Raw genomic sequence first — 14,727 nt, forward strand, 5'->3', positions numbered from 1 at the left:
TTCCATACCATATGGATACAACTTAATATATCTGGGAGTTGGGGGCTTTAGTTATGGATTAAAGGCATACTTAAGAACAGAAGTCAGAAGCTGCTTGCTCACAGTATTCCTCAGCCAGACACTAAGATAAAGAAAACAACTAATAGAAGCAAAGGGGAAGGGATTGGGAGGTTTGAAAGTTAAACAAGGTTAAGTAACAAGCAAATACCTGGGCACATGTAGCCAGAGGTACTTCATGGATTTATACAGCTGGGAAAATAGTTATTTACTGATCATAGGTTGAGGTGTTTATTATGGGGATTTAGATGTGTGCGATCACTCTGCCTTCAGGAGTTGAAGCACACTGTGGATCCCTGATAGAGTCCCTGCCTGAATCGGTCTCCACATAACTGCAGCACTGGAGTATTTATGGTATGCAGTCTTTTAGGAGTAGGGATGGGTATCGTTTAGGTTTTATCTGATACCGGTGCCAAACCGGTACTTTTGAAACGGTGCCGGTGCTTAAACGGTGCTCGAACCGGTGCTTAAAGAATGGAGAACACAAGCTTTGTCCAAAAACCTCTCATGTTCAGCTGTTTTTTTGTAAAAAGATAACAATATTAGCCTTTTCTGCAGCTATAGGGCATATATGGTATCACTCTTGGCTGGAAGCAGCTTAATCAATGGAAAAAACACAAATTTGTCCAAAAACCTCTCATGTTTAACTGTTTCCCACTTTTTCTTTGGTCATTTTAGCCTTTTTGGCCAGGGTGAAGGGAGTATCTGCCATCAAACAAGAAGGCAGCCGCATGTAGCTATGATGATGTTTGCTAGTTCAGCTTACATGCATTAATTTAATAACGTGGTTAGCCTACTCAACGTAAATTAAACACGAACAACATTAAGCTACTCACGCAGAGAAGAACGGCTGCTGCTGCCATCATCATCCTCATCATTTCTGCTACACTGGCAGGGCTAGGGGCCAGGACTCTACTCTTCAGCTTTTTGGGGGATGTTGCTAACTCTTCGTCCGATAACAGGCACCACACCAGCAGTAGATGCGCTCGGTGTGAGGTCTCGCAGCAAGCTATCAAATACGGCGCATTTCTCGGCTTTTAAAAAAAGACGCTATGCGTCGCCAGGTGTTTCATCGGATTTCAGGTGTTACCTCCTTTCCACAGTATCAGCTTAAAGCACTTGTTGCAGGCTGCTGAGTTTGCATATTTTGCTGTGAAGTACAGCCAGACTTTTGACCGCTTCGTCTTGGACATTTTTAATCTGTAGCTCTGCTCTAAAAGAACGTACGTACCTGGACCCGCCTACTATCCCCGGAAACGTAAAATGATTGGCTACAATTCGAAGTGTATCACATCTCAGGAAAAAAATGCACCGAAATAAAGCACCGAAATGTGCGCTGCTTTTCGGTCTGGTTACTACCGTTTATGTCAGAACCGGTGCCATCATGGCACCGGACACCGGTACCCATCCCTATTTAGGAGTATTGCCTGTAGCTCCATTTTCAAATGGACTGGAAGCAGATTTGTAGCTATTATGATTTCCTATGTATGTTTTAATATTTTACTACATTAAGCAAAGATATGGTCATTTTGATTAGCATCTGAACAGAAAAACCCAAAACAAACACGTTGTCTGTAGATGTGTGGTTTGGCCGACAGCCACACTGCTATAGTCTGAAGATGAAAATCATTTTTGTGGAAGTGGTTCAAGAGCTTCAAGATCAAAGATCGGGGTTTTTCCTAGGGAGAATGCTACTAATGGGTATTATTTGAAAAGGAGAAATAAAAGGAATTTTTAAAAAAAATGATAACTTTATTTTTCTTCTAGGTTTAGATTTAATTTTCTAATCCCTATTCTCTGCTCAAGAACATGCTTCAAAACATAATTCTACAAAGCAGAAGTTAAAAGGCTTTTTCACTTGACAGCAGCATTTTGCTGACATTATGGAGTTATTATCTGTACTGGGATGTAGATCTGGTTCAGTAATTGCAGTCTACTTCAAATACAGCATCAGCTGAATGCATAATTTTTAACTGTCTCTTAGCAAACTAAATATCCCAGCCAAACTCATTTTCAGCCAAGTTGACTTCCTAAGGAAATCTTATCTAAGAGAGATATTTTTGTCTGTGGAGGAGGCCTCAGGGCTACATAGCCTCATTATTTAGTTTGGCTTCCTGACGACATTTCCTCTTTTATCCTTAACAACACTATGGTGGATCTTGGCTTTGGACTGGAGCATAAAATATCCGCCCATTTAGACAAACTGTTAACACACAGATGGGCTATCTTAGTGAGGCAGATGTGGGCTGCATAACACTGTTGGCTTCAGTATGTTAAGAATTCTGTCATTCATATTTGGATCACTTATAACTTCGTGTTTTCACAAGTTCATTCAGGCACAAGTTTGACAGCAGAACAAGCAGCTATAGCATGTGTGGCATATTTACAATGACAATAAATCAAGTGACATATAATTTATGGGCATTGTTCAGGCTTAAGTTAGAGTGAACCATACTCACATTTCACAACCATAGACTATATGAATATTCTACATAGTGTAAAACATGACAAGTTTATTAACAGACAATCTCTTATGTTAAAAGCTGTGTCACTGATAACCAGCTGGACTTGTATCCCTCTATTGGCACTCTCTCTCTCTCTCTTGTCTCAAAGTTGAAATGTTGTGGACTGCAGCTGTAGGCTCACTTTAACAAGAATGTGCAGCAGGTAGAAAATAGTTCAGGTGTCGTTGCTCTGCAACGCTGTAGAGCAGAACAAGGACGGCTGTTGTGTGAGTCAGATAGTATCTATAGCATTACTGATTAATTTATTTAGGGAAGTGTTTGTGTGCACATACACATGTATTAGGGCTGCCACGATTAGTCGACTAGTCACGATTACGTCGACTATCAAAATCGTCGCCGACTGATTTAATAGTCGACGCGTCGTTTGAAGCTTTGTAAGATCACAAAAGACGCAGGAATAAGTAGTAGGATTTAAGAGTGTAATAACGGACTGAAACAGAAGATGGCAGCACTGCATGTACAAGGATGCCAGCTGCCGTTAAACCCCGAAGAAGAAGAAGCTCTGTCCAGAATTCATAGCGCAGCCAGCCTCAGTTTCCAACAATGGCGGCAGCTAGATAGTTTAATATTACTCTTATTATTCTTTCTGGGTCACAAAATAAACGTTTAACATATTTTCAGGCGAGAATGTAGCTGTGTAAACCTCAAATATCTGCTCAGTTTATCAAGACACCACATATTTTCAAAAGCGCTCCGACGTTTTCGGAGACGTCTGTTACCCACTAGCTCGATAGCTAGCCGGGGGCTAGGCTAACTAGAGCCGTGAGAACACCGGACTCCCGGCAAATGTTTTCAAACCCACCGCTGTCTTTCGCTACTCAGGTTAAACATGATATATAAGTCACTTAGATAACTTAAAAATGTTATTGTTTGGCTTTTTTTCAGTATTTTATTTGTTCCTGAGTAAATCGGTTTGACTGAGATTAAAGTTATAGTTTTTACACAGCTGAATAAACTCAAGAAGACAGCTGATTATCAGAAGTGTGAGATGCTCGAGAATTTACTCCGGTGTCCTGTTATATTTTAGATAGCAAGGAGTTTATTAAACTTCACCGAAACAATCTGCAAATTTCATTAAAATTTAATAAACTATCATCTTGTCTTTATTTTTAGTTAGCACATACCTTAAACACTTAAAGCTGTAAGCTAATGATAGTTATATAAGAGCAGATGCCGCTGGTGCAATAAGCTGTACTAATTGCAAAAATAATCGGTGACTAGTCGACTATCAAAATAATCGTTTGTGGCAGCCCTAACATGTATACACCAATCAAAAAACTAGTGCTTAACCCAGTAGCTTCAAAGCATACGATTCCTTTGACTCAGATTCTTTAACTTAGCATTTATTGTGGTAACTGATGAGCAAAACCTGAGGTTGAATAATATATTTGTATTATAGTTTATTAAGAGTGGTATTGTGGATGACCGGTGTGTGAAGCCCCCTTTTGTGGTAAGTGACTTTAGTGTTAAAGTTACTACAGCCATTGTTCAGTGCATGCTGACGTGGGCAATAACTGTACTTGCATCACTCGATCACAAGACTTCTAGATGTGTTTCAGTATCACAGTAATGCAAACTTGTACTCTGTTCAAAGGCCCATTTGAGCAACACCTGTTCCTCCTTTTATCACAACAGATTTGGTCATAACAGTGAAGGCACTGGTGAACAGGTCAGGCTAGCTTAAAGCAACGGCGGGTAGCAAACTGAAACGTTTGTTTATGATATTTATTCATTTGTAGGTTTAAAACTAATTTAAACAATAAGCCAAAAAGCTTTAGGCCTCATTCATACAGGCCTAAAGACCTGATGGTCACCAACACCAAACACTAGCCACTAAGGAAAAATACTAGTACTCCCTGACTAATTGCTAGTGAGTCCTAGACGTTGCAGGAAGCGACTGTGAAATTAACTGCTAAAGCCCCAGTACGTCTTTTATGTATGAGAGTGTTTTAGTCAGACCCTAGGAAGAGTAGCTACTGCTATTGCAGGTGCTAATGGGGAGCTTAATAAACTAAACTATCTAAACAGCCATTCAGAAAGGCTGGTGACTCTCTGGTAACCACCAGTTGCAAGGGAAAAATTTGTATTTCCTACAGGTTGGCAAATGGTTGGTAGGTGGTGCACCAAAAACCTTTAGTCACCAGAAGATTGTCTGTAGGTTGCACACTGCAGAAAGCCTCATTAGCCAGCAGCACAAGAAAAGCCAAAGATTAAACTCAAGACAAACAAAAATGTGAGAAACACTATTCCTAACTACAGGAATAACAAGGAACAAAGCCCTTTCATACAAATATGATATCAAAGATAACGAGAACCACTTTAATTTTAAAATGCCATACACCATTTTTCAATACTGCCTAAGTAAAAGTGACTTTATCGGTGAGAAGTCCACAATGTTTTGGAGTTAAAGAGAAAGTTCTGGACACTGAATAAGGTTTGCTCATTGACAGAGATAACTCATGTCTCTTAGATAAAGCGACATCCATAACACTGCAGTGTAAAGTTCCAGTGAACGCAAGAATCAGTACAGCAGCTGACAATAACATCCATTCCCTCAACATCTTCAAATTTGACATTAGATTTGGAAAAGGATGGAAAGCATCTGGAGAAAAAGACAGTCTGCCTTTTAAATTAGATTCAAACTCTGCCCAAGCATCCGCCTCCTCTTCCTTCATGGACAGAGTGCAAGTCTCTGTTCTGTTGTCAGCAAAACACAAGCCAAGAATCCATGCAACATGCATGCAACCTTTGCAACTTTACTTGAACTTCTAGCCAGTGGGATAGTTTGACTTTAAAATGCCGTGCAGGCGCACACTAACCATTTTGTTCTTCTTGGAGTAAGTCTTCTTCAGCAGCCTCTCATTCATCCTCTCCTGCTCCCGCTGGGCGTGATGAAGGAAGCCGTTCTCCAGGGGATCCACCACTGGCTGAACATTCTCCTCTTCCTCCTCCACCTCCTCGTCCTCCTTCTTCTGACGCTTTGCCACCTTTTTCTCCTTCCACCTCTCCTTCTTCTCTTGCGTCTTCACAACTCCACTCTTCTTCTGCAGAAAAAGATTTTGTTAGAACTTGGCAATTACGTAGTATTGATCAAAGAAACTAAACAAGTCAGCAGTAGTGAATCTCAAATAATCAGTGTCACACTGAGATTTACAGCCTTTGGTGTCTCAAGGATTTTCTTTGAATCCTTCAACGAGAACAAAGCAGACGGGTCTAGATGGATATACAAACTGGCAGGAGATAAATGTGCAAAAGAACACAGGGAGGGTGTACCGCAGCTGGCAAATAGTCAAGTGTGCGGCCCCTTTCACTTCTGGCTTATACAAAGCAAGCAAACACTTGAGCGGAGAGCAGTGACGCTCCCTCTCTCTAAAGTCATATTTAATCCTGTCAGCAGCAGAACAATGCCTTACTGGAGCCTATAATCACTTTATGGCTCAGATATAATGAGCTTGTGATATGAAGTGCTGCTTTAACACACACTGGAGAAAATACAGCAGCTTTACATTTACTCTATGACCACACAATCTCCCCCTTTAACCTTGTTAGTCGTTGATTTCATGCTTCAGCAATGCCCTGTATGAAAGCAGTGTTTGTTTATTGGAATTTAAAGACCATTTCTAAGTCGCTGGTGTGTTATACAGCGGTAGCTCCACCTCACCTCCCCAATTTTATGCCCAACACGTATAACAGAGCCAGGTGGCTGCGGCTTTTGTTACTGAAGTCACTACACTGGTAACACTGTACGAAACGTTAGATGAATAATATTCTATGTTAGAAGGTTTTATTACAATTCCTCATTGCTGAGGTAAAGTTTGATGGTTAGCCTTCACATACGCTCAGATCTCTAAGGAGAGACGGGTGAACAGCTCACATGAGTGGATTTTTTAGTTTTCAATTTAAATAAAAAGAATGAGCATCAATAATGAAATTACCCATGAACTGCAGCCCTAGTTTGATCCTCAACTGCTGGTGATGCCTCTATGAACAACCAAACCTCAGTAATTCAGGCGGGATAATCAATGGAACTTGCAGATTGTTTCGGTGAAGTTTAATAAACTCCTTGCTATCTAAAATATAACAGGACACCGGAGTAAATTCTCGAGCATCTCACACTTCTGATAATCAGCTGTCTGCTTGACGTTTATTCAGCTGTGTAAAAACTATAACTTTAATCTCAGCCAAACCGATTTACTCAGGAACAAATAAAATACTGAAAAAAGCCAAACAATAACATTTTTAAGTTATCTAAGTGACTTATATATCATGTTTAACCTGAGTAGCGAAAGACGGTGGTGGGTTTGAAGATGATTTGCGGGAGTCCAGTGTTCTCAGCGGCTCTAGTGAGCCTAGCCCCCGGCTAGCTATCGAGCTAGTGGCTAACAGACATCTCCGAAAACGTAGGAGCGCTTTTGAAAATATGTGGTGTCCTGATAAACTGAGCACATATTTGAGGTTTACACAGCTACATTCTCGCCTGAAAATATGTTAAACGTTTATTTTGTGACCCAGAAAGAATAATAAGAGTAATATTAAAACTAACTAGCTGCTGCTATTGTTGGCAACTATGAATTCTGGGACAGAGCTTCTTCTTCTTCGGGGTTTAACGGCAGCTGGCATCCTTGTACATGCAGTGCTGCCATCTTCTGTTTCAGTCCGTTATTACACTCTTAAATCCTACTACTTATTCCTGCGTCCTTTGGGATCTTACAAAGCTTCAAACGACGCGTCGACTATTAAATTAGTCGTTGACGATTTTAATAGTCGACGTAATCGTGACTAGTCGACTAATCGTGGCAGCCCTAATATGAACCCATCTCATAGCACAGATCAGTTGTTCTAGACTCATACTTATAACACATAATAAGACACAAATGGTCAAAGGAAGGTCAAATAAAGCTGGCAAGTGAGTAAAATCAAAGCCATTGCCAAGATGATGTAATAAAAAAGCGCACACGTGTTAGCATACATGCACAAGTCCTATTCTGTGATAACCCCTGACGTCTGCCTCACTTCTGTGTCAAGTGTCTGAATCGTTCCCTGCTCCTGGGCTTCAGCTGCTCCTTATTTCCATATCTGAAAATAAGACTGAGCTGGTGATGTCCTGCTGCCGGTGGTCATCACTGTGTGTTTGAATGGCACAGGACAACACATCTCTGTTTGAAGCCGTATGGAGCTGAGGCCAGAGGGCTGCAAGTTCACATTTCAGCATCTGTTCACAGCCAGCAGCATTAAGCCTAGCTGCAGATGAATCTGTGCTCCATATGAATAATCAAATTATCGACTCCAAAGGTGGGAGATTAACAGATGGGTCGCACATTAGGCTCGTAACTGCTAATGAATGACACCTTCCGTGACAAAAGGTGTTTATGTATCAGGTACTTAAAAAAACAATACTCCCATAGAAAGGAGACAAAAATCAATCTCCAAAAAAATGTAACTGTGAAGAGAAAGGAACCAAACTAAAACACACCTTTATGTTGTAACCCAGGAGTCCTGCATAAATTATGTTTTTCCTACACTGAAAATATTTCTAGCTGAGCTGTTTCATAGTTTGCTCTGCAGTGCAGTTCCACGCCTCATGAAAGGAGCTGTTTAAAAACAGTGTTTTCTATGTATAAGAATTTCTTCTCTCACACCTTTTAAGAGTGGGTACAACACTCGATCACAGGGAAATCACATTTTCATTGTGAAAGGAATCAGCTGTTTGTTGAGCCAAAGGTCACTTTACACAGTAAACCTCACTGGGATATAAACGTCCTTTATGCAATAAGACCAACAATGTTTTGTTGTGTTATTAAGAAGAAAACAGTTAATGTATCGGTCTTATTGTATGGGGTAGAATCTTATTGGATTTATAATGTTTCATGCATAGTAAATAAAGCGAGTCAAGTATTTACACAGCACCTTTCAAGATAAATATCACAAAGTGCTTCACAACAGGAATGGTAAACAACAAGAACAAACACTTTAAACAGTTTAAAAAGATGAGTGCTAAGGTTGTTTTTAAAAGAAACCAGAGACCACAGATCTCAGGTTCAATCTGAGGCTATGCGTGGGCAAGCCACGTCTGAAAGAATGATGCTATCACTCATCATTTTAGTAGTGGAAAATCCTTTCACTGTTATTTTTAAATTTTAATCCATGTTAAGCAGCTAGTCCCAGGCCATCCCACCACATATCCATATCCCCCAACTGCTTCTGCAAAAAGGATTACGCCTAATGGTTACACACAACCCAACTCCAGCACCTTCCCCTGTAGCTGGCAGTGATTATTATTCCGCTGCTTTAGAGATCTTCTGGTTTGGGCCACTCGAACCAGAACTTGCAGAAAGTGGAGCAGAGTGTGGAACACCAAACGGCAGTTCAACAAGATGAAAGACTCACTTTTAAGGAGCTGCTTATCTTATTTGTATTTGTCTGCAGGAGAAACTAATAGAAACCTAAATTTGTAGGAAACATTAAAAAAAAACGTTTTTGTTGAAAATTAAATTTTAAGTTAAAACTGAAAGAACAACCCAGCTCTGCATTTGTGATGTTCCTGCTTCAACTTGTAAGAATGTTTCATATGCAGTGTTACTTTTAAAATGTATTCCATTACAGATTACAGAATACATGCCCCAAAATGTATTCTGTAACGTATTCCGCGCTAATTCGTCATTCGGCTTTTGTCAGACTAAAAACTGTTAAAACTGTTTGAAAAGCTAAGCTATACAACAAGGAGAGATTGAGAATTTCCTTTTAGTTCTCAGTTTATTTGATGTCGACAAAAGTTAGTCAATTTTGTCTGTTCTTCTGTAAAACAAACTAAGATTTATTTTTAGAATTAATATTTTGTTTCTAAGTGGAATTGACAATTTAGTCTGTTTTGTTTGTTCTATTTTGAAACTTAAACGCTTTAGCGGCTGCCTTTCGTGTAGTTTGCAATATTTGCCTTTATTTATCTGAAAAAGTCTCATGTTCCTTAAGTACATCTACCCTGTTGAACTTATTATGGGAAATAAATATTTAAATCAAAACAAGCTGCTGATTATTTCACATTTTACTTGTGAGCAACAGCACATTTAAATCTTACAAATATAGTTATTTGGCTTATATCGCGATATATATCGTGATATATATCGCGATATATATTGTGATATATATCACGATATATATTGTGATATATATCACGATATATATTGTGATATATATCGTGATATATATCGTGATATATATATCGTGATATATATATATCGTGATATATATCGTTATCGCCTGAAATGAAAAAAACATACCGTGATATGAAAAAATCTCATATCGCCCAGCTCTAGTGCAACACCAATTTACGCACATAGTGCATATCCAACTTGAATCTGGTGAAGCTTCAAACATCTCACCACTATCTCTTTGACCTTCATGCTACATGTCTGTTTCAAGTGAAATGCAAACTAATAAAACACAAATATGCCTCAGGAGCAAATAAATATCAGCTGCTCAAAACTCAAACTTTCTTGCTAATATAGTGTGGCAGGTTGTGGCAGTGCCTCAAGGGTAGTATGCTGAGCAGCTGCCACTCCAAAGAAAACACAGATCGTCGCCAGAGGCGTGCAAACAATATATTGCAGTGTTAAGTCATATCAACATGTATTAATTTCTGCAGCCTCTTGCATAGATCTCACAACATACCGCTGAGGAATTATAGATGCCATTTCAATGGAGGCAAAATGTACTACACAGCGCTACAGTGAGAGTAAAGGATGTAGATCTACACATAAAAATGTGTCATGCTTCTCAGTCTAGTTTTGTGTTTGCCAGCATCACAGCTTCTGTTAATCGCATTATCAGAAGCTCAAGCTCAAGCACACAGCAATTAGATTTTGTTTAGAGCATTTGCACCTGCTCTCGTTGCTGTCTCATGTCTGCTGCATTCTAAATAAACAGATTTTAATTGTTTGTGTGTGTTATTTCCATTTATTCAGTCCATGCCTCAGACAACAGATCTATAATAGCTCCAGGAGTAGAAGGGTAATTCATCACCGTGTCTGCCAGCAACAGCTTAGTGTGATAGCATTTCCATATTTCAAAGGCCTGAAGTAGGGTTTTTCTTTTATGAAATGGTTATGAAATTATTTCTGCACACAATGGAGCAGTGTATCACACTCTGTACTGTTAAAAACATTTACAAATCAAAAGAATAAAATACTGATGCAGGTGACAAAGTGCACTTCAGTGTACACCAGGTGAAGGTCGAAGATTCATCATAGCATTTCTTTACCTTTAAGGCCTCTGCAAGCCTAATATGAAAACGTATCTTGCAGCCTTCTTTTATTCCCCTGATGTCGTGTCTACTTTTTTATACAATGTTAAAAGCCTTGCTATTCATCTGTGAAGCTTTTAACTAGTGGATCTCTCTCGTTTTACCTTGTTCGGCCTACGATAGAAAAGTGACAGTGACCTCAGTAGTAGAGAAGAAGTGGTTTAAGATATGATGAGGCAGTGGGGCTGACAAAGGAGCGGATAAAAAGGACGAGCACAGAGAGAGGGAGAGATACGGTGATGGTGGGGGGGTCTCAGCCTGGAACAGGAGAGACCGCTCGACTGGTTTGACCCGGCCACGTTACCCTGGCAACAGAATGGGAGAGCTTTGTTGCTGTTCCAGGCTGCATGGGGAGCGCAGTGTGTGTGTGTGTGTGTGTGTCTGTGTGGGTACAAGTGCATAAAATCCAACACAGGTTTCCTTTCCGCTAACAATAAAGCGCATGGCTTTACATGGTTATGCTGGGACCTTGAGATCCACTGTGGAAGCACGTTTAGTTCCCAAAGGAGGGTTTATGCATTCTGCACAGAGGAATGTCAGCAACCCTGAGGTTTCTTGCAAAGGGTAACGGGGTCATGAGGCATACGCAAGCCAGAGTTTCACAAATGGAGCCTGAAGTGCAAAAAAAATAGACAGTGTGCAGAAAGAGACAGGGAGATGAAGACACTTAGTAGTGTCTGGTGCATATTATCATCGTGCTTTCTCCACAGAACTCTCTTCTTTCTAAGGCTAGTAATTATTTAGGAGACACAAAGAGCTCTGCAGGGTACACCTCCCTTGACATTAAGCAGTACCATGCAGAGATTGCAGGGCTGGCTGCCACAGCTCCTGTGCTCTTCAATGGAGTTGTGGGAAAACTATCAATTATATACTTCCAAATAGCATTGTACGTTTCACCGAGGTGCTGCAAAGTGACTAAAACTGACTGAGCTTTGTGTCTTTTCTTCTTTTACAGTCCGAGACACCTGCACGTGCATATACTCTGTGCATTAATCTATACATAAATTATATTTCCACAGGTGTTTAAGATTGTCGAGTATTATATTCTATAAAGTCACGTATTTGTAGTTGGGCTGTCCTGTCAGGACCACATTTATCTGTAAAATAACAGCTTCTCGTGAGCTCAGAAAAACAGGCCCTACATATTGACATTAAAAAACATATTAAAACATATTATTTAAAAAAAAATCACAGCTAAATTTAAAGGCTTGAGAACTGTGTGTCATGATTAACAGTCAATATCTAAAGGGGGATTAAAATATTAATGACAAACAGCTACTTCTACTAAGAGATTACTTATATACATGCTAATCAGGCTGGTGGAGCTTATATCTGTCTAACATGCCTGTTTTGTCACACTTCACATGGCAGATGTTATCGTCCCCTCTTCGTCATATGAGTCTTCTCTATGAAGGCTCATTCATTCATTCAATTGAATTCAATAGCACCAAATCACAATAGCAGCCGCCTCAAGGCGCTTCTTATTGTAAGGTATACCGTACAACCACAACCTTTTATCAGCAACCAGTTGGTGACAGTGGGAAGGAAAAACTCCCTTTTAACAGGAGGACACCTTTGGCAGAAACAGGCTCAGGGAGGGGCCGACAAAGTCCACATTACACGTGAGCACAAGATGGCAGTGATTTAAGGATGATGGAGATGCTCAACTGGAGATGCTTTATGGCACTGAATGCTGTTCAAGATGTAAGAGTGATCACTTTGATATGGTATGTTTTAACTTTTAGATGATGATGCACCGATTGCCTTGGTTGCCCTGAGGAAACCCCCCGTGCCTTGCATCTATTTTTTTAGTAGTAATACTAAAATATCTCTCTTACATATTTGCATCCAATTAAATCAATAAGAAAAGAAGCAAGCAAATTTGTATGTGTACTAGGTACTATATTTATTGTTTGCAAATGCCTTATGTGGAAGGAAGTGTATTTAACACACTGATAAAGTCCCAAGATAACAAAATCTGCATTTAAAAATGACTGGAAAGTGCAAAAATCACCTTAAATAGTGGCTTGTGCTGCAGTACATCTACAACCAGAAGGTGTATAATAAAATCATTATAATAAGCTTTCAGAAATCTTAAACAATTACACCCTGAAATTTGCATGATTTAAACCCACCTCCATATACTCTTTAAAAACAATATACAACACATTAAAAGAAGACAGTGCAACTTAATTGGACGTTTAAATACAATGTACAATATATTGTGTAAATATGGATTTAAATTTTTATGCAAAAATTTCTTATGAAGCTTGACTTGAAAATATCACATTTTCGGTCATTATATCAGGACTGATTCTCCAGTTGACTCATTCTGAACTCTCAGGTCACCAAAAGATCCTGAACGTTGAGTCGAGCTGGATCTTTCACCACAATTTAGCTTTTGCTTGTGTCTGTGTATTTTTTTTAGTAAGAATGCAAAATTTAAGCCTTTCTTTCCACATGACATAAAAGCAGCGAGCAGAGTCATTTGTTGCATCACTTTTGCACCGTTTAGCTGCCTTTAGGCTGGCTGAGGTCTGGTTGTGTAGATTTATTGCTCAGCTGTTGTAGTGATTCTCTACACATTATTGCAGCTCTTGGCATGTCCAATAAATCACCTTGATTTGTCATGTTGCAGACGGGATTGATTTAATCATGCCTGCTCCCTTTAGAAGTGTTCTTCGTGTGACACTGTTCAGACAAAGTGGAACACACACCTGCTGTTTATGCTGCTGTCAGCCACATCAAACACACCTTTGGTGAACTTAGAGCATATGCTCATTTACTCAGGCGCCCTGTTTTTCCTCAAAGCACACAATCAGAAAGCTCTTGCCTCAAAGGTAAAAGACGTGAGAAGACGTTTTTGTGCCAAGGAGATTATCGGGCTGTGAACGAGAGAAAGCGCATGTTTCTGCAGTGAGCACGCTGCACTAGAGCATAGAGTAAATACACCACACCTACCTCAGCTTTTGTTAAGTGATCTGATGTATTTTCTCTTATTTAATGTAAGCTAGTCTTCCTGTATGCGGTGTGTTGTGTGAGAACAGAGAAATAAAGAGAATTTGTAGGGGTTTAGCTACGAAGGATTAGCATGCAGCTATACTCGTTGACAGAAGCTAACCTTCAGGCAGGCCTCTCTTTCTTTCAGATCTCTGTCAATATTTTTTTCCTTGACATTAACATGTCTGTATATCATAGCTTTCAAACGTGTAGAAATCCATATGGCTAACACTTCCATTAGCGCTACTAACAAGTGTGGCTTTTGGATCACATTTTGTATCATATCTGTAGCACTATTAAGGTTGTCAAGTTTGCTTTGCCACACAAACAGGCTCCTTTATAAGCAGCACTACAAGTGACAATTTGTAGCAGCGACAAGAGACCATTGAAATTCTGAACAAGTATTTTGTTAGATATTAACTGAAACCAGCTGCTCTCAAACTTCGAAAAACAAATGAAAATGTGCATGAAAACAGGCACAAGGGGCATCTCTAGTATCTGGATGTTTTTAATAGTTTTGGAGCCTGCTGTGTGCTCTTCCAGTGGCTCTTGGCTTGGGCATTCCTCTCGACAGCAATGCTGCTATATGCCGAGTGTGTGTGCAGGTGGTGATAAGTCCCCATTCTTTCTCTCAGCTGCATTCCCGCGCCTCTCTTTTATTGTTCTCTGCACCCATCTGATTGCAGTTTTTCAACCAGCTATGTGTGACCACAGAACGAAACTGCAGGTTTTATTACCCTTTAAGCCTTCTTATTGCTATGTAACCTAATGCTTGTTTATGTGCTTATGTAAACATGTACCCCTGATTGATATTTATGCGACTGTGAGAGGTCAAAGGTGAATTAA

The 14,727-nt window shown here is 39.8% G+C and overlaps 1 protein-coding gene and 1 long non-coding RNA gene across 9 annotated transcripts in view; one reads left to right on the top strand and one right to left on the bottom strand.

Annotated features, from left to right (window-relative positions):
- Positions 1-14,727, bottom strand: part of fbrsl1 (fibrosin-like 1) — a 329,995-nt gene that overhangs the window by 225,767 nt on the left and 89,501 nt on the right. For all 8 annotated transcript variants that reach the window (XM_085179337.1, XM_085179336.1, XM_085179340.1 and 5 more), the window contains exon 2: positions 5,402-5,626. In XM_085179337.1, coding sequence (XP_085035463.1) covers positions 5,402-5,626 — 225 coding nt within the window. The remainder of the gene's footprint in view (positions 1-5,401; positions 5,627-14,727) is intronic.
- Positions 1-14,727, top strand: part of LOC146507369 (uncharacterized) — a 255,677-nt gene that overhangs the window by 126,637 nt on the left and 114,313 nt on the right. The window lies entirely within an intron of this gene.

Source organism: Neolamprologus multifasciatus, chromosome 12 (assembly GCF_963576455.1).
Source record: "Neolamprologus multifasciatus chromosome 12, fNeoMul1.2, whole genome shotgun sequence".
Lineage (NCBI taxonomy): Eukaryota > Metazoa > Chordata > Actinopteri > Cichliformes > Cichlidae > Neolamprologus > Neolamprologus multifasciatus.